At 43.9% G+C, this 22,544-nt stretch overlaps 1 protein-coding gene across 2 annotated transcripts in view; it reads left to right on the forward strand.

Moving 5' to 3' along the window:
* The window catches only part of PCID2 (PCI domain containing 2), a 70,251-nt gene that overhangs the window by 30,773 nt on the left and 16,934 nt on the right, over positions 1 to 22,544 (forward strand). For both annotated transcript variants that reach the window (XM_077296961.1, XM_077296962.1), the window contains exon 7: positions 10,163 to 10,217. In XM_077296961.1, coding sequence (XP_077153076.1) covers positions 10,163 to 10,217 — 55 coding nt within the window. The remainder of the gene's footprint in view (positions 1 to 10,162; positions 10,218 to 22,544) is intronic.

Raw genomic sequence — 22,544 nt, forward strand, 5'->3', positions numbered from 1 at the left:
TTACTCCAGTCCACGACTGGAGTAAGATTTGTGGCAAGGCGCACTTCTCACGATATAAGAAGTTAGCTTACATAATATGTTGTGTCCCTTTCTTTGAGGGATCACACGCCGAGGCCGCATCTTTCCCTGCACATGACAGATGATTTAATCATCCGTCCTGTGCCTCTAACAGGCGTGAGTGGAGTAGAGCTCCTCCCACAGCTGTTAACCTGTTAAATCCCACCGTCAACAGAAGCATGTAACGCTCCAGCTTGTGGCTGGTGTTCATAGGAGATTGTGAATTTTGTTATCCATACCATAGCAGTGCTGATGCAGTGCTATGTATAGCACAAGCGAGCTGATTGCAGCTTTAAATCCTGTAAAAAGTGAAAAAAAAGTTCAAATCTCCCCCTTTACGCCCATTAAAAATAAAACAAAAGAAAAAAATACACATTTGGTATTTCTGCATTCATAAAAGACCGATCTATCAAAATATAATATAAATTAACACGATCGGTAAACGGTGTAACAAAAAAAGAATCAAACCACCAGAATTACTTTTTTTTTTTGCCCCTGCAACATTGCAGTAAAATGCAATAAGAGATGAACAGATCCTGAAAAATGATTTTTTTCATATCAATTTCCACATTTTTTTTTATCACCAACTTAAATAAATAAAACAACTATGCATGTTTGCTATCTGCATACTTGTACTGACATGGAGAATCCTATTGACAGGTCAGTTTTACCATATAGTGAACATGGTAAATAAGAAACAATTGTGACATTTTTCCCGCTTTTCAGTGCATCACATAATAAAATCAGTGGTGTTATTCAAAAGTACAACTCATCCTGCAAAATGCTATCTCTCATGCAGCTATATTGACTGAAAAATAATTTTATCTCTAATTTTTAATCTAATCTAATTTTAATCTAATCTAATCTGCCCGAAGATTTCATGCATTATAAGTTCATGTTAAAAACATACAACTCTGCCCTTCACCTCTCCAAACAAACCTATTTCAACACCCTCATCACCTCGCTGTCCAATAACCCTAAACGTCTCTTTGACACTTTCCGGTCCCTACTCAACCCAAGAGAGCAGGCCCCAACCACAGATCTCCACGCTGACGATCTGGCCAATTACTTCAAAGAAAAAATTGACCACATTCGACAGGAAATCATTTCCCAATCTCTTCATACCAAGCACTGTCCTCCCTCCCCCACTGCATCTAGTTCACTCTCTGACTTTGAACCAGTTACAGAAGAAGAAGTAAGCAGGCTCCTTGCATCTTCCCGCCCGACCACTTGCACCAGCGACCCCATTCCGTCGCATCTCCTCCAGTCCCTTTCCCCGGCTGTCACCTCTCACCTAACAAAAATATTCAACCTTTCCCTCACTTCCGGTATTTTTCCCTCCTCATTTAAGCATGCCATCATACATCCACTACTTAAAAAGCCCTCCCTCGATCAAAATTGTGCCGCTAATTATAGACCTGTCTCTAATCTTCCCTTCATCTCTAAACTCCTGGAACGCCTGGTCCACTCCCGTCTTACCCGCTATCTCTCAGATAATTCTCTTCTCGACCCTCTTCAATCTGGTTTCCGCTCTTTACACTCTACTGAAACTGCCCTCACTAAAGTCTCTAATGACCTACTAACAGCTAAATCTAATGGTCACTATTCCATGCTAATTCTCTTGGATCTCTCCGCAGCATTCGACACTGTGGATCATCAGCTCCTCCTCACTATGCTCCGCTCCATCGGCCTCAAGGACACCGTTCTCTCTTGGTTCTCCTCCTATCTCTCTGGCCGATCCTTCACTGTTTGTTTTGCTGGTTCCTCCTCCTCTCACCTTCCCCTTACTGTTGGGGTTCCTCAAGGATCAGTCCTAGGCCCCCTCCTCTTCTCTTTGTATACTGCCCCTATTGGACAAACAATCAGTAGATTTGGTTTCCAGTACCATCTCTATGCTGACGACACCCAATTATATACCTCTTCTCCTGTTATCACGCCGACCTTTTTAGAAAACACCAGTGATTGTCTTACCGCTGTCTCTAACATCATGTCCTCCCTCTATCTGAAACTGAACCTGTCAAAAACTGAACTCCTCGTGTTCTCTCCCTCTACAAACCTACCTTTGCCCGACATTGCCATCTCTGTGTGCGGTTCCACCATTACTCCAAAGCAACATGCCCGCTGCCTTGGAGTCATCCTTGATTCCGAGCTTTCATTCACCCCCCACATCCGATCACTGGCTCGCTCTTCTTATCTGCATCTCAAAAACATTTCCAGAATTCGCCCTTTTCTTACTTTCGACTCTGCAAAAACTCTTACTGTCTCACTTATTCATTCTCGTCTGGACTATTGTAACTCTCTACTAATTGGCCTACCTTTTACCAGACTCTCCCCGCTCCAATCTGTCCTGAATGCTGCTGCCAGGATCATATTCCTCGCCAACCGTTACACCGATGCCTCTACCTTGTGCCAGTCATTACACTGGCTACCCATCCAATCCAGAATCCAGTACAAAATTACTACCCTCATCCACAAAGCACTCCATGGCTCAGCACCACCCTACATCTCCTCTCTGGTCTCAGTCTACCAACCTACCCGTGCCCTCCGCTCTGCTAATGACCTCAGGTTAGCATCCTCAATAATCAGAACCTCCCACTCCCGTCTCCAAGACTTTACACGTGTGGCGCCGATTCTTTGGAATGCACTACCTAGGTTAATACAATTAATCCCCAATCCCCACAGTTTTAAGCGTGCACTAAAAACTCATTTGTTCAGATTGGCCTACCGCCTCAACGCATTAACCTAATTATCCCTGTGTGGCCTATTAATAAAAAACAACAACATAATCACGTTCCTCCATCATGTTCTCATACACTTTATGCAGTTAATAGCCTCTGTGTCTGTACTGTTACATACTTAGGCAGTTAACTGGTTCATGCAGCTTTACATGAACACCCGAGCCTTACACTATGGCTGGTCCAAATAACTAAAGCAATTGTTACCATCCACCTCTCGTGTCTCCCCTTTTCCTCATAGATTGTAAGCTTGCGAGCAGCAGGGCCCTCATTCCTCCTGGTATCTGTTTTGAACTGTGATTTCTGTTATGCTGTAATGTCTGTTGTCTGTATAAGTCCCCTCTATAAGTTGTAAAGCGCTGCGGAATATGTTGGCGCTATATAAATAAAATTATTATTATTATTATTATAATTTTAAGTTATGGCTCATGGAAGAAGATGAGGGAAAATAACAAAAATGAAAAAATGGTATGGTGTGACAGGATTAAGAAGTGTGCTCCCCTTAATGAATAAGGAGCGTCTGACCTTGTGAACATAATCGGTCTTGATGAATCAGGGCCTTCATGTTACATCTTTATGAAACCAAGACAAACTTTTTAGTGTATATGTGTGTATAATATATATATATATATATATATATATATATATATATATATATATATATATATATATATATATATATATATATATGTATATACAGTGGGGAAAATAAGTATTTGTTACACTGCTATATTTGCCAGTTTTCCCACCTACAAAGAATGTAGAGCTCTGTAATTTTTGTCATACATACACTTTAACTGTGAGAGACAGAATCTTAAAAAAAAATCCTGAAAATTACATTACATGATTTTTACATAATTAATTAGCATTTCTTTTGCATGAAACAAGTATTTGATACAATAGTAGAAATGAGAACTTAATATTTGGTACAGAAACCTTTGCAATTACAGAGGTCAGATGTTTCCTGTAGTTGTTGACCAAGTTTACACACACTTCAGCAGGGATTTTTGCCAAATCATCCATTCATATCTTCTCCAGATCTTTCAGGTTTCGGGGCTGTCATTGGACAACATTGAGTTTCAGCTCACACCAAAGATTTTCTATTGGGTTCTGGTCTGGAGATTGGCTAGGCCACTCCAGCACTTTAAAATTCTTCTTACGGAACCACTCCTCAGTTGCCCTGGCCGTGTGTTTCGGGTCATTGTCATGCTGGAAGACGCAGCCACAACCCATCTTCAATGCTCTTACTGAGGGAAGGAGGTTGTTGGCCAAGATCTTACAATACACAACCCCATCCATCCTCCCTTCAATATGGTGCAATCTTCAGTCCCCTCTGCAGAAAATCACCCCCAAAATATGTTTCCCCCACCATGCTTCACAGTTGGGACGGTGTTCTTTTTTTAAACAATCCCTTTTTATTGATGAATTAAATAAATAACAAACAAGGTACAGTTTGAAACCGTATTATCAACATATTGCTAGATGGGGAACAATGGGGGAGACAAACATGTAACGGACAGAAGGGTGTAAAGGGTGAAGGGGGGGGTTATCGAGTGTAATTCCAGTTAGATGACAGGACGAGCCTGACAAGTCAGGAGCATGTAGACGAAGTAATGGTGTGGTTGGTGTATTCTGCCCAGGGAAGCCAAATTTTCTCAAATTTTTGGACTTTATAAGTATGGCTGATAGTTTTTCGTTAATCATATATTAATGAAAGGTGTCTCTTGACTTCAGATAATTCTAAACCTGATTTTTTTTCTCCCAAACCAATGCTACTGTTTGTTTGGCTGCTAGAAATATGAATTAAAGGGAACCTATCACCCCGTTTTTTAAAGATTAGATAAAAATAGTGTGAAATAGGGGCAGAGCTGGGCTTTACATTAGTGCCTCTTTGGTGCCTTTACACCCCCGTTAGGCTGCCGAAATACCTTTGTGAAGTGTCCGTTTTGTCCTGTCACTCAAGCTGGTCAGGTCGGATGGGCGTGGTCACAGCGCTGTTTGTCCCCCAGGATCCTGCTCATCATTACGTTGGTGGCGTAGTGGTGTGCGCATGTCCAGCAGATGAATCCACTGCCCAGGAGATGAATAACGGCGCGGTCTTCGCTATTCAGCCGTTTACCGGTGGGCGCGGCCATCTTTCCTGTGGCCGCGCCTGCGCAGATGGAGCGCTCTGCTGCCCGGGGCTTCAGGAAAATGGCCGCCGCGATCTCCATCTGCGCACGCGCGGAATCCCGCGGCCATTTTCCTGAAGCCCCGGGCAGCAGAGCGCTCCATCTGCGCAGGCGCGGCCACAGGAAAGATGGCCGCTCCCACCGGTAAACGGCTGAATAGCGAAGACCGCGCCGTTATTCATCTCCTGGGCAGTGGATTCATCTGCTGGACATGCGCACACCACTACGCCACCAACGTAATGATGAGCAGGATCCTGGGGGACAAACAGCGCTGTGACCACGCCCATCCGACCTGACCAGCTTGAGTGACAGGACAAAACGGACACTTCACTAAGGTATTTCGGCAGCCTAACGGGGGTGTAAAGGCACCAAAGAGGCACTAATGTAAAGCTCAGCTCTGCCCCTATTTCACACTATTTTTATCTAATCTTTAAAAAACGGGGTGATAGGTTCCCTTTAAATGAGAACTTGGATGTGCTTAGGGGTGTTAGGGATATGTTTGTTAAAGCGAACCTGTCACCTCAAATTGGCGGGATATTAAAATGATTTGTTACCGGTCCGATGGGCGGCGTACCCTCTTCATTTCTCCACCCCGTTGTCCCTGTTTTCTGCAATATTTTAGGAAATAAGAGTTTGCGTGCGCCATAGTTGGCGCGTACGCCATGCAGTCTTCGGTGGCGCACACGCAGTATGCTTTGCCCTACTGCGGGCAAAGCCGAAAAGCATTACTGCGCGTGCGCCCGCGCACTATGTCCCGGAAGTATTTTGCTGTGTTCCGGGACATAGGTAGTGACATGGGTAGTGAGGACTGCAAAAGTGGAGTTCATATTATCTTCCATATCATATGTACAAAATCCCATCTCTATGATTTCTTTAGAGTGTTCTTTAGTTAATTTATCTGACATTTTAGATAATTCTTAATGCAGGATAGATTGGAACTATGAAAGTAATAATTCTTGATCCAGGGTAGGAGTTCAGAGTCCTGGTTGTGGACGCTGGGATTAGTTCTGTATCATCTGGTAGGCAGGAGCAGGATGATTCAACTGTGAAGTGTAGTGCAAAGGACATATTGTTGCCAGGATCTGCTGAAGATGGGTTCCTATGGCTAGGGTTCACTGAGGTGGTTCTTCTTTACTTCGGCATGGGGGTGTCTATGTTTTTTGAGATAATCTGGTAGTTACTGCCGAGCTCTAGTTAAATGGAGTCAAAGGGAAAGCATAATATGTGTTGACCTTTTCAGGGTGCAGAGGAGTGAGGTTTTTAGTCATCACGAAAGTCTCAGGTTATAGCCCACCAGAGTTTGCGAGGTTAGGCAGGTGTAGTTTCAGGTCAGAAGTGTAGATTAGCATGTAAATTAGCAAAGCCGTATTAATAGCAGCTATTTGCCATGACTTGGGGTGCAATTCTGATGAATGGCCCCCGGGTGTCAGCAGAATACTATTGGAAAATTTGTTGAAACTTAAATTAGAAAGTATTTCCACTGCTTTTTAGTATCCCTAAAGATATTGATGAGCAGTCTGGCCTGTTGGCGCAGAGGGGTCGACTCTATTCTCCCAGAGGGTCTTTATTGATGAGGTACAGAGGCAGGGGCCTCACTTCCAACAGACCACCCAACACACAGAGGATGGTGGCAGGGGGTCCACAAGAGGACTTCATTTAAGCTGGACCCAAGAGTCGGGGAAGCAGGGGGATGACACACAAATAAAGGATTGTCCTTTTGTAGATAAGAAAAGCCAGGGAGAAGGGCACCACTGATACTCTGCACGTTCTTGCACCGGAGCCTGCTTCTCAGCGTCATAAGGGCCCCTGGGAATCCACACAGAAGGCTCCCCCTCACGGGTGTCCGCTGGAGAGGCCGCGGCTGCCCATCCCGCCCATCGGCGTCCGTTTCACATGACCACGGGTTGCCGATGGGTTGGCATGACAACCAGAGGTCTCCAGCAGACCTGGTTGTCACTGCCAGATTGCTATGAGCGCCGCCTGGTGGTCGACGCTCATAGCAAGTCAGCAATTCTGCTACATACAGGCGATCTGACCATCAGCTCGCCTGTATGGCAGATTTCAGTGTCCCATGGAGACTATTGAAGCACACCAAAAGTAAGTAAAAAAAAAAAGTTTTTAAAAATATTGAAAAAAAAAAAAGAAAGTTCAAATCACCCCCCATTAGCCCATTCAAAATAAAACAATAGAAACAAATCAAACCTACACATATTTGGTATCGCCGCATTCAGAATCGCCCAATCTGTCAATATAAACATAGAATTAACCCGATCACTAAACGGCGTAACGAGAAAAGAAAGTCAACACGCTAGAATTACGTTTTTTTTATCGCCGCAACATTGCTTTAAAATCCAATAACGAGCGATCAAAAGATCATATCTGCACCAAAATGGCATGCAAAAATTAAGCAATTACCCAACCCGAGATCATGAAAAATAGATACGCTATGGGTATCGGAAAATGGCGCAATTTTTTTTTTTTTTTTTTTTTTTTTACAAACATTGGTATTTTTTTTTCACCGCTTAGATAAAATAGAACCTAGACATGTTTGGTGTTTATGAACTCGTAATGCATGTAGAAAAGCCGCGGAGACACCATCATGTGTTTCTCAACGCAAGCAATGAATAGCCAGGTCTTTCACCGGGAAGGAACAACCACTGGAAGGGCAGCATCCAATAAAGGAAAACCACCTGTGCCAAAACATGGTATCACTGCGTTGAGAAACACGTGATGGTGTCTCCGCGGTGTTGGATGTTTTGATCTCCCCGAGGTCATTCACCCTTATGTTTACAGCCTTTTCACCAGGCACTGCTCCTAATAGCCAGTTTCCTACTCCACAGTGATGAGGGGCAAATACCCCGAAACAGCTGTCTGTGGATGGATACCATGTTTTGGCATAGGTGGTTTTCCTTTATTGGATGCTGCCCTTCCCGTGGTTGTTCCTTCCCGGTGAAAGACCTGGCTATTCATTGCTTGCGTTGAGAAACACGTGATGGTGTCTCCGCGGCTTTTCTACATGCATTTGCATATTTCCCATAAGGGATGGGGGGGGGCAGTGTTCTGGATCACTGCGTTGAGAAACACGTGATGGTGTCTCCGCGGTGTTGGATGTTTTGATCTCCCCGAGGTCATTCACCCTTATGTTTACAGCCTTTTCACCAGGCACTGCTCCTAATAGCCAGTTTCCTACTCCACACTGATGAGGGGCAAATACCCCGAAACAGCTGTCTGTGGATGGATACCATGTTTTGGCATAGGTGGTTTTCCTTTATTGGATGCTGCCCTTCCCGTGGTTGTTCCTTCCCGGTGAAAGACCTGGCTATTCATTGCTTGCGTTGAGAAACACGTGATGGTGTCTCCGCGGCTTTTCTACATGCATTTGCATATTTCCCATAAGGGATGGGGGGGGGCAGTGTTCTGGATCACTGCGTTGAGAAACACGTGATGGTGTCTCCGCGGTGTTGGATGTTTTGATCTCCCCGAGGTCATTCACCCTTATGTTTACAGCCTTTTCACCAGGCACTGCTCCTAATAGCCAGTTTCCTACTCCACACTGATGAGGGGCAAATACCCCGAAACAGCTGTCTGTGGATGGATACCATGTTTTGGCATAGGTGGTTTTCCTTTATTGGATGCTGCCCTTCCCGTGGTTGTTCCTTCCCGGTGAAAGACCTGGCTATTCATTGCTTGCGTTGAGAAACACGTGATGGTGTCTCCGCGGCTTTTCTACATGCATTTGCATATTTCCCATAAGGGATGGGGGGGGGCAGTGTTCTGGATCACTGCGTTGAGAAACACGTGATGGTGTCTCCGCGGTGTTGGATGTTTTGATTTCCCCGAGGTCATTCATCCTTATGTTTATATGAACTCGTAATGACCTGGAGAATCACAATGGCAGGTCAGTTTTAGCATTTATACAGAGACGCCGTGTGCACGACTGTGGGAGGTGCCTGGGTAGGTTCCCAAACCATAGATAGGTATATAATAAACCTAGCAATCAACTTGTGGATGCAAGAAATTAACTTTAATTCAGTCCTGGAGTTGTAGTACATACAACATTTTTTGGTCACTCAGACCTTTGTCAGTTACTACAAAAAAAACAATAAATGTAGAAAAGAAAATAATAAAAATAAAAAATCAAATAAAATATATACATGAAATACAATCGGTCATATTATATGTACAATATAATGTATAGCATAGAAAACCTCAAGGCAAAATTGTACAATCATAGTGCGTCCGTAGTGCATATTGAAAAAAAGAAGAAACACGGATATAGCCTTGTGCAGAAAAAAGCATTTAGCATTTAGTGAACATGGTAAAAAAGCAGAACAAAAAACAATTGTGGAATGCACTTTTTTTTTTTTTTTTGCAATTTCACCAACTGTGAGAAGGGTCTCTGCTTTTACACCTATCTGCCACGCTACCTCCTGTACAACCCTAACAATCCTGCCTCCCTCCCGGGTAGGATTTCTAGCACAAAATTACTGTTTAATCCTACAAGTTGATAACTATACCGACAGCAGGGTGGTTGCTGTCTAAATTTTGCAGCTCAAATCTTCTCTAGTGGCCATTAGCGCCTTCTATCCTATTGGTTTCCTAATTAGATAAAAAAGAACCTAGACATGTTTGGTGTCTCTGAACTCGTAATGACCTGGAGAATCATAATGGCAGGTCAGTTTTAGCATTTAATGAACAAGGTAAAAAGCAAAACAAAAAACAATTGTGGAATTGCACTTTGTTTTGCAATTTTACCGCACTTGGAATTTTTTTCCCGTTTTCAGTTACATGACACGGTAAAACCAATGGTGTTTTTCAAAAGTACAACTCGTCCCGCCATAAATAAGCCCTCACATGGCCATATTGACAGAAAAATAAAAAAGTTATGGCTCTGGGAAGAAGGGGAGCAAAAAAAACGAAAACGTAAAACCGAAAATGTCACCGGTCGTGAAGGGGTAAAAAAATCATACAATGTGATTTTCTGGTTTTATTTTTAGATTTTGACTCTCACAGTTGAAGTGTACGTATGATAAAAAAATACAGACCTCTCAATTCTTTGTAGGTGGGAAAAAGCAAACTCGGCAGTGTATCAAATATGTATTGTTCTCACTGCATATATATGTGTATAGAGAGAGAGAGAATGAATACGGTATATGTGAAGAGTATATATTTTATTTATGCTCCCTTCTCTTGCTACAGGGCATTACCCATTATGTATGCTATTACACTTGATTTAAGAAATTTTGCCAACAATGTAAGTAAAAAAAAATATATTCTTTAATGCATATGTTTTTAACACTAATATTGGCATTAAGAGTTGTGCCACCATAATATGTATATTTATTTGTGAAGACAGTTTTTTTACATTTTTTATTGAATGACTATAAATATATTTGTTTTATTATACAGATGCTCCCCATAGAATTAGTAATATTACCTGTTTTCTGGCTCTTTGTATTTAACGGTCTCTAGGTGGCCGATGCGCAGGAAATCTTTATGCTCCCGTTACGCAGCTCTCAGCAATAGAAAAATATCCATCTTCACTGACTTTTGTCTTCTATTTCTTCTATATTCGGAGGCCACAAGGATGGAGGAATATAATTTTACTGCTGTGTGCAGCTACTGTGACAGAAGACAGATGACAGCAGAAGTGCAGCAAATCTGTCGGGATAGTCACACACAGCAGTGAATTAAGTTCCTGCCGGTTCTGTATATACGATCCCCAACTTTTTACTGCACTACTAGAGAGCTGGCTGGGATGGACGATTATACTCTTACTCCTGTGTAGAGCGATAGTGACAAGAGAACAAGGATTTACTGCTTAATACTTGGTCATCATATTTGCAGTTAGGTCTCTTTCACACGTCAATGTCTCCAGTACGTGTGGTGACAGTTTTCACACATACCAGAGACACTGACACACATAGACCCATTCAAATGAATGTGTCTGTGCACATAACTGTGTTTTTTCATGGACTGTGTCCCAGTGACCCACACATAGACATGTCCGTTTTTGTGCAGCTGCACGGATCATATGGACCCATTCAAGTCAATGGGTCCGTGTAAACACGTACCACACACGGATGCCGTCCGTGTGATGTATCAGTAACACACGGATGGCCGCCAGGGAAGAAACGCTACAGTAAGGACTGTAAGCACCAGCGGTAACATCATTGAGGCCGGACTGAACTGCGGTGACCTCAGGACCGTGGGAAAATGCCGGTGATGATGTCACTGCTGGTGAATGATGCTGCGCTCTCTGCAGCTCATTAACCAGTGATTTTCAGCCGGGACGGTCTCATCTTGGCACTGTCCAGGTTGAAAACTATTTAGCCCCCAGACATGGATTACAGCGTGGGCACAACGACGGTCAGGTATGGTATATTGTTGCTTTTTTATTTTATTTTTATTACAGGAGATTGAGGGCGTCGGGGAATTAGGTGTTGCAGTAAGTATGGTTTAATTTAGAATATTTAAAGGAGTCTGTGTAATTTTTTCAAATAAAGAATTTTATTCTGGCTGTGTCTTTATTTAACATACAACTATAGGATTAGTAATGGATTTGTGTCTTATAGACCTCCCTCCATTACTAAGCAGTGGGCTTGATGTTACCTGACATTACAGAGGTGACATCAACCCCACAAATATGAACCCCACTTGCCACCGCTACAGGGCAAGTGGGAAGAGCCGGGCAAAGTGCCGCATCTAATAGATGCTCCTTTTCTGGGCAGCTGCGGGCTGCTGTTTTTAGGCTGGGGGCCTATATCAATGGCCCATTACCAGCTTGAGAATACCAGCCCTCAGCTGTGAGCTTTAGCAAGGCTGGTTGTCAAAAATGGGGGGGACCCCCAAGCTGTTTTTTAAATTATTTATTTATTTGAGGGCAGAGCAAAGTACTGCAGTGTGAATACAAGAAGAGGACGTCATCGTAAGAAGATGGGAGGCCCCGGACCGGACCGCGACGCCCATCGGACCGGACCGCCCCTGGGTGAGTATAATCCAACCTCTTTTTCTCATCTTTCATGATACATCGGGGTCTTATCTACAGCATTACAGAATGCTGTAGATAAGCGCCTGATGCTGGTGGGCTTAGCTCATCTTCGATTTTGGGGGTGACAGGTTCCCTTTAAGAGTTCTGGCTCCTACAGACCAGTTAGACGCTCCTAATCAACTTGTTACCTGCATTACAGACAGCTGTCTTACATAGTCACCTTTATAAAAGACTCCTGTCCACAGACTCAATTAATCAGTCAGACTCTAACCTCTACAACATGGGCAAGACCAAAGAGCTTTATAAGGATGTCATGGACAAGATCATAGACCCACACGAAGCTGGAATGGGCTACAAAACCATAAGTAAGACACTGGTTGAGAAGGAGACAACTGTTGGTGCAATAGTAAGAAAATGGAAGAAATACAAAATGACTGTCAATCCACATCAATCTGGGGCACCATACAAAATCTCACCTCATGAGGTATCCTTGATCAGGAGGAAGGTGAGAGATCAACCTAAAACTACATGGGGAGGGGGGAAAACTTGTTAATGATCTCAAGGCAGCTGGGACCACAGTTACCAAGAAAACCATTGGTAACACATTGCACACATTAGTAAAGGTTTAAAATCCTGCAGTGCCCGCAAAGTCCCCCTGCTCAAGAAGGCACATGTGCAGGCCCGTCTGAAGATTGCCAATGAACACCTGGATGATTCTGTGCGTGATTGGGAGAAGGTGCTGTGGTCAGATTAGACAAAAATTGAGGTCTTTGGAATTAACTCAAGACTCCCGTGTTTGGAGGAAGAGAAATGCTGCCTATGACCCAAAGAACACCGTCCCCACTGTCAAGCATGGAGGTTAAAACATTATATTTTGGGGGTGTTTCTCTGCTAAGGGCACAGGACTATTTCACTACTTCAATGGGAGAATGGATGGAGCCATATACCATAAAATCCTGAGTGACAATCTTCTTCCCTCCACCAGGACATTACACTATGTTCCAAATTATTATGCAAATTATATTTTTCTCGGATTTTCCTAAATGGTCAGTCCAAATGACAGTCAGTCTAATAAAAGTCATCACTCTTTCGAGTATACATCGAATTTTATTGAAGAAACCTCCCAATGATAACAGTATAATCTCCAAAATGAATAAAACCTCAAAATGCACTGTTCCAAATTATTAGGCATAGTAGAATTTCAAGACATTTGATATGTTTTAAAGAACTGAAAATGCTCATTTGTGGAATTTGCGGCATTAGGAGGTCACATTCACTGAACAAAAAAGCTATTTAACTCCAAAACATCCTAACAGGCCAAGTTACATGTTAACATAGGACCCCTTCTTTGATATCACCTTCACAATTCTTGCATCCATTGAACTTGTGAGTTTTTGGAGAGTTTCTGCTTGTATTTCTTTGCATGAAGTCAGAATAGCCTCCCAGAGCTGCTGTTTTGATGTGAACTGCCTCCCACCCTCATAGATCTTTGGCTTGATGATACTCCAAAGGTTCTCTATAGGGTTGAGGACAGGGGAAGATGGTGGCCACACCATGAGTTTATCTCCTTTTATGCTCATAGCAGCCAATGACTCAGAGGGATTCTTTGCAGCATGAGATGGTGCACTGTCATGCATGAAGATGATTTTGCTCCTGAAGGCACGTTTCTGCTTTTTGTACCATGGAAGAAAGTTGTTAGTCAGAAACACTATATACTTTGCAGAGATCATTTTCACATCTTCAGGAACTTTAAAGGGCCCTACCAGCTGTTTCCCCATGATTCCGTCCCAAAACATGAATCCTCCACATCCTTGCTGACGTTGCAGCCTTGTTGGGACATGGTGGCCATCCACCAATCATCCACTGCTCCATCCATCTGGACCATCCAGGGTTGCTCGACACTCATCAGTAAACCAGACTGTTTGAAAATTAGTCTTCATGTATGTCTGGGCCCACTGCAACCGTTTCTGCTTGTGAACACTGTTTAGGGGTGGCAGAATAGTAGGTTTATGAACCAAAGCAAGCCTTTGAAGGATCCTACACCTTTAGGTTCGAGGGACTCCAGAGGCATCAGCGGCTTCAAATATCTGTTTGCTGGTTTGTAATGGCTTTTTAGCAGCTGCTCTCTTTATCCGATGAACTTGCCTGGCAGAAACCTTCCTCATCATGCCTTTATCAGCACGAACACGACTGTGCTCAGATTCAGCCACAAATCTCTTAACAGTAAGATGATCACGCTTAAATTTTCAAGAAATATCTAATGTTTTCATCCCTTGACCAAGGCATTGCGCTATTTGATGCTTTTCGGCAGCAGAGAGATCCTTTTTCTTTCCCATGTTACTTGAAAACTGTGGCCTGCTTAATAACGTGGAACATAATTTTTAAGTAGTTTTCCTTTTATTAGAATCACCTGTAAAACTAATTATCACATGTGTTTAAGATTGATTTCAGTGATCCATTGAGCCCTGAGACACAATGCCATCCATGAGTTTATTTGAAAAACAAAGCAATTAAATCGTTTTGACACTTAAATCCAATTTGCATAATAACTTGGAACACAGTGTAAAAATGGGTCGCGGCTGGGTCTTCAACAAGACAATGACCCAAAACATACAGTCAAGGCAACACAGGAGTATCTTAAAAAGAAGCACATTAAGGTCATGGAGTAGTCTAGCCAGTCTACAGACCTTAATCCCATAGAAAACTTAAGGAGGGAGTTGAAGCTCCGAATTGCCAAGTGGCAGCCTCAAAATCTTAATGATTTAGAGATGATCTGCAAAGAGGACTGGACCAAAATTCCTCCTGAAATGTGCGCAAACCTCATCATCAACTACAAAAACTGACTGCTGTGCTTGCCATCAAGGGTTTTGCCTCCAAGTATTAAGTTTTGTTTGCCAGAGGGATCAAATACTTATTTCTCCTTGCAAAATGCAAATAAATGTATACAATTTATACAATTTGATTTTCTGGATTTTATTTTTGATATTCTATAACTCAAAGTTCAAACTAACCTACACTTAAAATTATAGACTGTTCAAGTCTTTGTCAGTGAGCAAATTTACAAAATCAGCAAGGGATCAAATGCTCATTTCCCCCACTGTATAGACATACATAGCTCTGCTACATGCCCATAGACATAGACAGCTTTTCTACATGCTCATGGGCAGTCACATGACCTGAATGGTCCTGGAATTACTCTAGCACAGGGGTGGGGAACCTTTTTTCTGCCAAGGTCCATTTGGAATTTTATAAATAGCGTTCAGGGGCCATTTAAAAATATTAATGTAAAAATTTACAAACAATATAGATTTGAATATTTAAATAAATTGTAGCTTCCCCCACACATAGTATAGTGCAGCTCTCCCAACACACACAGTACATTGCAGCTGTCCCCAATGCAGTATAATGCCAGTCCCCCAACACACAGTATAGTGCATGCGCAGCTCCCCCCAACACACACAGTACAGTGTAGGTCCCCAACACACAGTATAGTGCAGGCGCAGCTCCCCCCCAACACACAGTACAGTGCAGCTGCCCACCAACACACAGTATAGTGCAGGCGCAGCTCCCCAATACACAGTATAGTCCAGACACACAGACAGTATAATGCATACACATGCACTTGCACAATGTTCACCCCTCCTCCTTGTTCCCCGCGCTACTCCAGGCTCTGCTGCTCTGGTCTCATTGGCTCCACTGCTGGTACAGCATGGCGCACGATGAAGTGATGTCATTGTGCGCCCGTTGAGTCACAAGAAGAGGGGGAGTGATGGGAGAGGAAGTGTCAGCTGATGCTCTCTCCTTCATCACTGCTTTCAACTGCATTGGCGTCTATGATGCCAAAAAGTTGAATAAGCGATGGGGGCGGCGCCGGGTCACATAGCGGCTGTCCGCACACATCTCTGCAGAATTAGAGGGCCCACGGCCATTAATGGGCAAAGTGGCTGCGTGCCGCATCAGATAATAACGTGGACTATACGCGGCCCGCGGGCCAGACGTTCCCCACCCCTGCTCTAGCAGTAGGTCCTGCAGCTGCTCAGTTCATGCAACCTCCTTTCAGTCCCAGCAGCTTCCTGTCCTGCTCTGCACCGATCACAAAGATCAGTGTCAGACAGAGGGAGAGACAGCAGCTCTCTCTCTGTGATCAGAAAGGACGCAGTGTTAGCGTTCTCCTCCAGCACAGGAAGCTTCCTCCGGACTATAAGATGCAAACATTTTTTAACAAGAGTTTTTCTTGTCAAAAATGCGTCTTATAGTCTGAAAAATATGGTAGTTCTCTCCATCCTGCACCTTTATTACATAGCCACATTTTCTAGTACAACCCTCCAACTTTAATGTCTCAGATAAACAGTATATAGCATATACTGTGGATGCCATAAATGTCTAATATGAGAATACCCTTTAACACTCTTAACCCTTTACAAGTATATTGTACTTTAAGGAAGACCTGTCACCAGTTGAAAAGTAGCCAGTTTTGCTCTCATTTCATTCTCTCTGCTACCTAGTGTTGTTTTTTTTTTTTTTTTTATAAATCCACCATCGGGTTCCAGATATATGAGCACTTACGTTTCTCCTTCGTCTCATTGGGGGACAGAGAACCATGGATAGTCTGCTGACACCTGGAGGCTGACACTGTTATTGTATTTAAATAAAATTGGCTCCTCCACAGCAGACTGTACCTCGCCTGCTGGAGCCATGCTTCCTCAGTTCTTTGTAGTGTCAGTTGGAGGCAAGATCTGTTTCAGACCTGGCTTAGGTTAGGCTCTAACCATTTTTGCTTTGTGTTTTTCAGATGGATGTCTCTGGGTAACAGAGTGTAATTGTGCACTTTGTTTCACCCACGTAGCAATAGAGTACAGGCTGTAATTGTTCAGTCCATATCCTCTCGCGTCAGTATGGCCAGAGCAATGCACCTTGACACTGTCGGTATTCAGGTACTGGGGCGGAGGTCCATATGCCAACTGGCTCTTGCCCACCATTATTCATAGCGCGCACCTGTGTATGAAGCAGAAGTTAGAGATCCGGATCTCAAGGACATGTAAGTATAACCCTGTCATGAGCCTTTCTCCCCCCGTCTCCTCCTATTCCTTTCCTTGTGATGGTAATTATCAGTGTACGGCTGCGGGGGAGAGAAGGGGACTGTCCTTGTGCAGGGGCCAGAGACTTCTGCTGGCTGATCTATTTGCCCATCGGAGCTTCCTTTGGTTTTAGCGGGTCATGTTAGACAGGTCAATTGGCTGGAGTGGGACCAAGCCGCGCAGCTACCTTTGTATTTGCGGGTGACTCTCTCTGCGGGCCGGGTATTAGGTTAGATACTGTTTCTGTGGGTCGGGGTCCAGCAGGCAGACTGCCAGCAGGTGTGGTTGTTGGAGTGCCTGGCCAATCGACTGGCTGAATGTTTCCAGCCAATCATTGGGCGGGACATTTCCAGTCAGTTGGCAGCCGTGTTACTCCTGGCGTATCAGTGCGTCCGGCAGTGGCGGTGTCTCGGTAAGCCAGTTTCCCGCCCCTCTGACTCTGCCCCTTCCTCTTCCTCCTTATAGCGCCGCACTTTTTAAGTGGTGCGGGGAACAGAAGCACCTTGATGTCTTCCTCCTCGTGGGATAGCAATCTCACAGGGGAACAGATTCCTGCCACATGGTTGTGGTAAGCTGTTGGTTACTGGGACTGATACTGAGCACTCTAACCATTTTGTGTCACTATTTAGTGGATTCTTTTAGTGTCTTTCTCTATCACTCATAATGTCTGAGTCTAGAGAGGACCAACACACCCATTAGCTCAGCCTGCACTTGTCACTTTCTATGCTTGTGTAACTTGTAGTAGTAAGTTTTCTACCGGTTAGTCTGTTGCGTACTCTACCGCCTGTGCCCCTTCTGCTTCCATGCTGGTTGCTGCCCAAGGGACCTCTATGACATCTGAGGAAAATATGACTCCTTCTGTTTGGGCTTGTGACTTAGCACAGTCTGTAGCCGAACTAACCAAGGTGTCTAGAACACTGGTTACAGTTGTGGAACGATTACTGTCCCAGGAGCTCCTCCAATTGCTGCTGCGAGTGAATCCAAATCCTCTAGCCACCTCGCACCAATATGGCCAGTTGTGAAGGCAGTGCAGATGGCCTTGGGCTACATCCTCGTCCCGATCAACTTCACAGGGCAGGCGCCCAGATTCCTTTGCCCCTCCTCAGGGATTCTCTCCCCATAGCACACCGAATCCAGTTCTAGTTCAGAGCCCTTTCTAGATCTATATCAGGTGGGAAAGCTGAGTGAAATGATTGACAGTTTGGTGTTGGCTGTTGACACCTCTCTGTCTGTGAACACTGCTACTCTCCCTCCCGTTTCTGAAACAGGTTTTTTTTAGGAGGGGTATGCACGTGATTAGATCCTTTTCTAATATTGAGGAATGTGCAGTTATTTTATAGAGAGCGTGGTAATACCCAAACAAACACTTAAAAGTGTGGTCATATGGAGGTGTTCTATCCCTTCCCAGCAGAGCTGATGGTTTGTTGGTCTACTCCTCCGGTGATGGATGCGTCCATATCTTGTTTATCTAAGGTGACCACTACCTCTTGCGGAGGAGGTGGCACTTAAGGACCCCACTAATAGATGCATAGAATCTGTGGTGAGGTTCGCTTTTGAAACTGAAGGTTTTGCCCTTTGCCTAGCCTTTTCTGCCACTTGGGTCTCCAAGGAGGTGGCGGTGGTGTGAGCTAAGCATTTGCAGCAAAGTTTTTTGGCTGGTTCCCAAAATTTGCAATGAGTTGAGATCGTGTATCAAATTGCACAGGCAAGTAAGAATGTCCGCCTCCTCCTTTTTCAGGAGGCATGGCTTGGAGCATTTGGTGATCTTTGGGTCAGGTATGACATCTCTTACAGAATAGAGTAAACCACTCTGCTTCAGTATTGTTTTTTTTTCTCTCGCCCTCGCAGGTCTCCCAGCATGAGAGTCAGTTTCAAGTAGGTGGATAGCTTCCTTGCTTCAGGCAAGCTGTAGCTGTTCCCTTTTGTAGAGCGCTTTAGGGTTTTTATTCAAACCTATTCATAATCTCCAAACAGGACAGCTTTTTACTGCATATTTTAGATTTAAGGTGCTTAAACAAACGGTTTTGGGTTCATCGCTTCAAGGTTGCATTGCTCCGGTCAGTGATCAGCAATTTCTTTGCTTTGCAGTCAATCAGGATAACTATCTGTTCATTGCTCTTTCATTCCCATTGGCCACAGTGCCCAGGGTATTGACGAAGATCCTAGGCCCTGTTATGGCGCTGCTACGATCCAGGGGTATAATTGTTTTCCCTTATCCAGAAGATATTCTTGTCAAAGTGCCATTCTTTGCTCAGAATCTAGAGAGCCTCCAGACTCTGGAGTGATTCAGTTGGATTGTCAACAAGACAAAGTCTATTTTTGTTCCGACACCGTTCAGACATCAATATTTCTTCCAGAGAAGAAGAGATTATCTATTCACTCTTCTGTCAGAACTTTGAAGCTTTTGGGCAGGCATTCCTTTCGATTTTGCATTAAAGTCCTAGATGGTGGCAATGTCTGAGGAAGTTCAGTTTGCTCAATTTCGGTCAAGGTCTCTACAGAACATTCGTTTAGCCTCTTGGGACAGGTCAATGCAGTCATTAGATCTGCTTATTCGTCTCTCTTATGTGTCTACAGTCTCTCAGGTGGTGGTTAACGGCACCCTTGTTAACTCGGGGTCGCTCTTTTCTTCCCATTCCCTGGCAGCTGCTCACCACAGATGCAAGACTTCCTGGCTGAGGAGCAATCTTCCAATACTTGATGGTCAAGGGAGTCTGGAGCAGTCATGAGAGACTTATACCAGTGTGCTGGAGCTCAGAGCTGTCTGTCTGGCTCATTTACATTGGCATCATTTAGTCTGAGGGTTGCCGATCAAGGTTCAATCAGAAAATGCAACTTTTGTAGCCTATAACTATCACGAGGGGGGTACCCAAAATCCATATGCCATGGCGGGGGTGACGGGGATTTTGAAGTGGGCAGAGGACAAGGTTCCTCTAATCTCGGCAGATCATATAGAAGGGGTAGACTACTGGGAGGCAAACTTTTTAAGTGGCAAGCAGCTACCCGCGGGAGAGTCGGCTTTTCACCCGGAGGTGTTTAGACAGATTTGTTTGTGGTAGGGTACTTGGAGGCCATAGTTTTCTTGATGCAAGTCTATCAGTACTTTGCTAATTTTTTTTTCCTTGCTGCCAGCGTTGGTCTCCTTTTTACAGTCCAGATTGGAAGCAGGGCTGGTGTTTAACTCTCTCAAGGATCAGGTGTTCTCCTAGCTATACTGTTTTAAGGGGGTTTGACATCTAAACATCAGCTTTTCTCCAAGGGGATGGTGCATGCTAAGTCACCCTATCATACTCCCCTGGATCCTTGGGATCTGAATTTTGTTTTGGAGGCTCTTCAGTCTCTGCCTTTTGAGCCTATGAGAGAGAACTCTATACTTTTTCTTTGTTATAAGGCAGTGTCACAAATCATTAAGGAATTCTTGGCAGCTCTGGGTCTGCTGGAATTTAAATGTAGTTTTTTTTTTCCTTTTGTGCAGCAAGAGTTAATGTCAGTCTCTTGCTGGCAGCTTGTTTTAGGCTGATCAGCTGATGTTGCTTGATAACCACTCACACCTCTTTTAAATAGTCACATGACCCATCAGCTGATCGTCGGTTATTGAGTTACTTCTATGAAGATCAGCTAGATGTGTGGAGTTCTCCTTTGGCTGTGGTATTGCCGCTCTTGAAGTCCTGTTTACCTGGTGGCGTTCACTTTGCTGCTGTGGAGGGTAGCAGCACATTTTGAGCTAAGTTGTATTCTTTCTGTCAGGCTCTTGTTTGTCTCTATCCCTGTGTAATATTACATGCAGTGGCAAGGCTAGCGTCCTTACCGGCCAGTGCACGGTGGGTGGAAGGAGCAGCATAGGGCATTAGGTGAGCTTAGGGGCAGGCACAGGATGGTGTCAGGAGGTGTCCATCCCCCTCTCCCTGCCGTTAGGGCCTTACTCTCCCTTTATCATCCCATTGTACTTATATGTTTTGTCGTCCTCCAGACATACCCATGTCCTTTTGTGACAGGTAGCTTTCCTTAGAGCCATCACTTCTATTAGGAGGGTCTTGGAGTTTCCCATTCTGTCTTGTTGGGCTCCTTACATTATTCTTCATCAGGATAAGATAGTGTTGAGGCCAGTTTCTTTTTTTTACTCCTGAACGTGATATCTAGTTTTCTCCTTAATCAAGACATTGTTTTATCTTCCTCTTGTCCTGCACCATCTCATCCTATTGAGAAGGTTTTGCACAGGTTGGACGTTGTTAGAGCCCTAAGGCACTATTTATAGGCCTCATTCAGGCATTCTAATTCCTTGTTTCTTATACCAGAGGGCCCTCGTAGGGGGTCAGGCCGCTTCTAAAGCAACCATTGCCCGCTGGATCAAGAGGGCTATTATCCAATCCTATAGAGCTAAGGCCATGGTGGCGCCATTTACATGAGCGGTGGGAGCATTCTGAGTGGTTCGTCATCAGGCATTGGCTTTGCAGCTTTGTTAAGTAGCTACTTTGGCATCGGTGCATACATTTTCTAAGTTTTACAGGACATGGTCTACACTTTTGTCTCGGCAGATGTAAGCCTTGGTAGGAAGATACTGCAGGCAGCAGTAGCCCAGACTTCCGCTTTATGCTTCAGAGTGTCTCTAGACTTTTGCTTGAGTTAAAGCGGAGAACTGCTTTAGGACCTTCCTTGGTTCTGTGTCCCCCAATGAGACGAACGAGAAAAGTAGATTTTTGGTACTCACTATAAAATCTGTTTTTGTAATCTTCCTTGAGGGACACAGCTCCCTTTCTTGGTGGGACGTGCAGTTATGTTTCTTGCCTTAATTCTTTTCTTTTCTCCTCCTACTGCTTTATCATAAAACTGAGGAAGCCTGACTCCAGCAGGCGAGGTATAGTCTGCTGGGGAGGAGCCAATTTTATTTAAATGAGGTAATAGTTACAGCCTCCAGGTGTCGGCAGACTATCAATGGTTCTGTGTCCCCCAATGAAGGCTACGAGAAACAGATTTTACGGTGAGTACAGAAAATCTACTTTTAGTGCAAAGGGAGCGGTGCTTACAGAACAGTACTCCAGAGCAATTTAATTAATCAGTTAATCATGTGAGCCATGCCCCTTCGTAAAGACCATAAAAATCAGTGCTAAATAAAAAGGCCCATATCTCTGGATCCGTATGGTGGATTTAAAAAACTAAAATACATCATGCTCAGAGGAGCAGTGTGAATGAAACCTGTCCTTTTTTGTCCTTGTGACTGGCTTTCTTTGAAATCAAACCATGTCTTCTGCACTTCACTTTGTACATCACTTTCTTACAGTTTTCAAGATCTTTTTTTTTTTACTTTCATTTAATGGGGACATCTGTGTTTATTTCCTGAAGATGAAAATCCTTTTTAGCCATGTCATACTGTACAACTAATTACAAGATGGAGAAGAAGCCAGAACATGGCAACAAGAACAGATTCTTATCCACTGGAAATAAACAATAAAGAATCCTATAACCTATATCCTAATCCTATAAAATGACCTACATCTTAAACATTCATGAAGAA

Source organism: Ranitomeya variabilis, chromosome 3 (genome assembly GCF_051348905.1).
Source record: "Ranitomeya variabilis isolate aRanVar5 chromosome 3, aRanVar5.hap1, whole genome shotgun sequence".
Taxonomy (NCBI): domain Eukaryota; kingdom Metazoa; phylum Chordata; class Amphibia; order Anura; family Dendrobatidae; genus Ranitomeya; species Ranitomeya variabilis.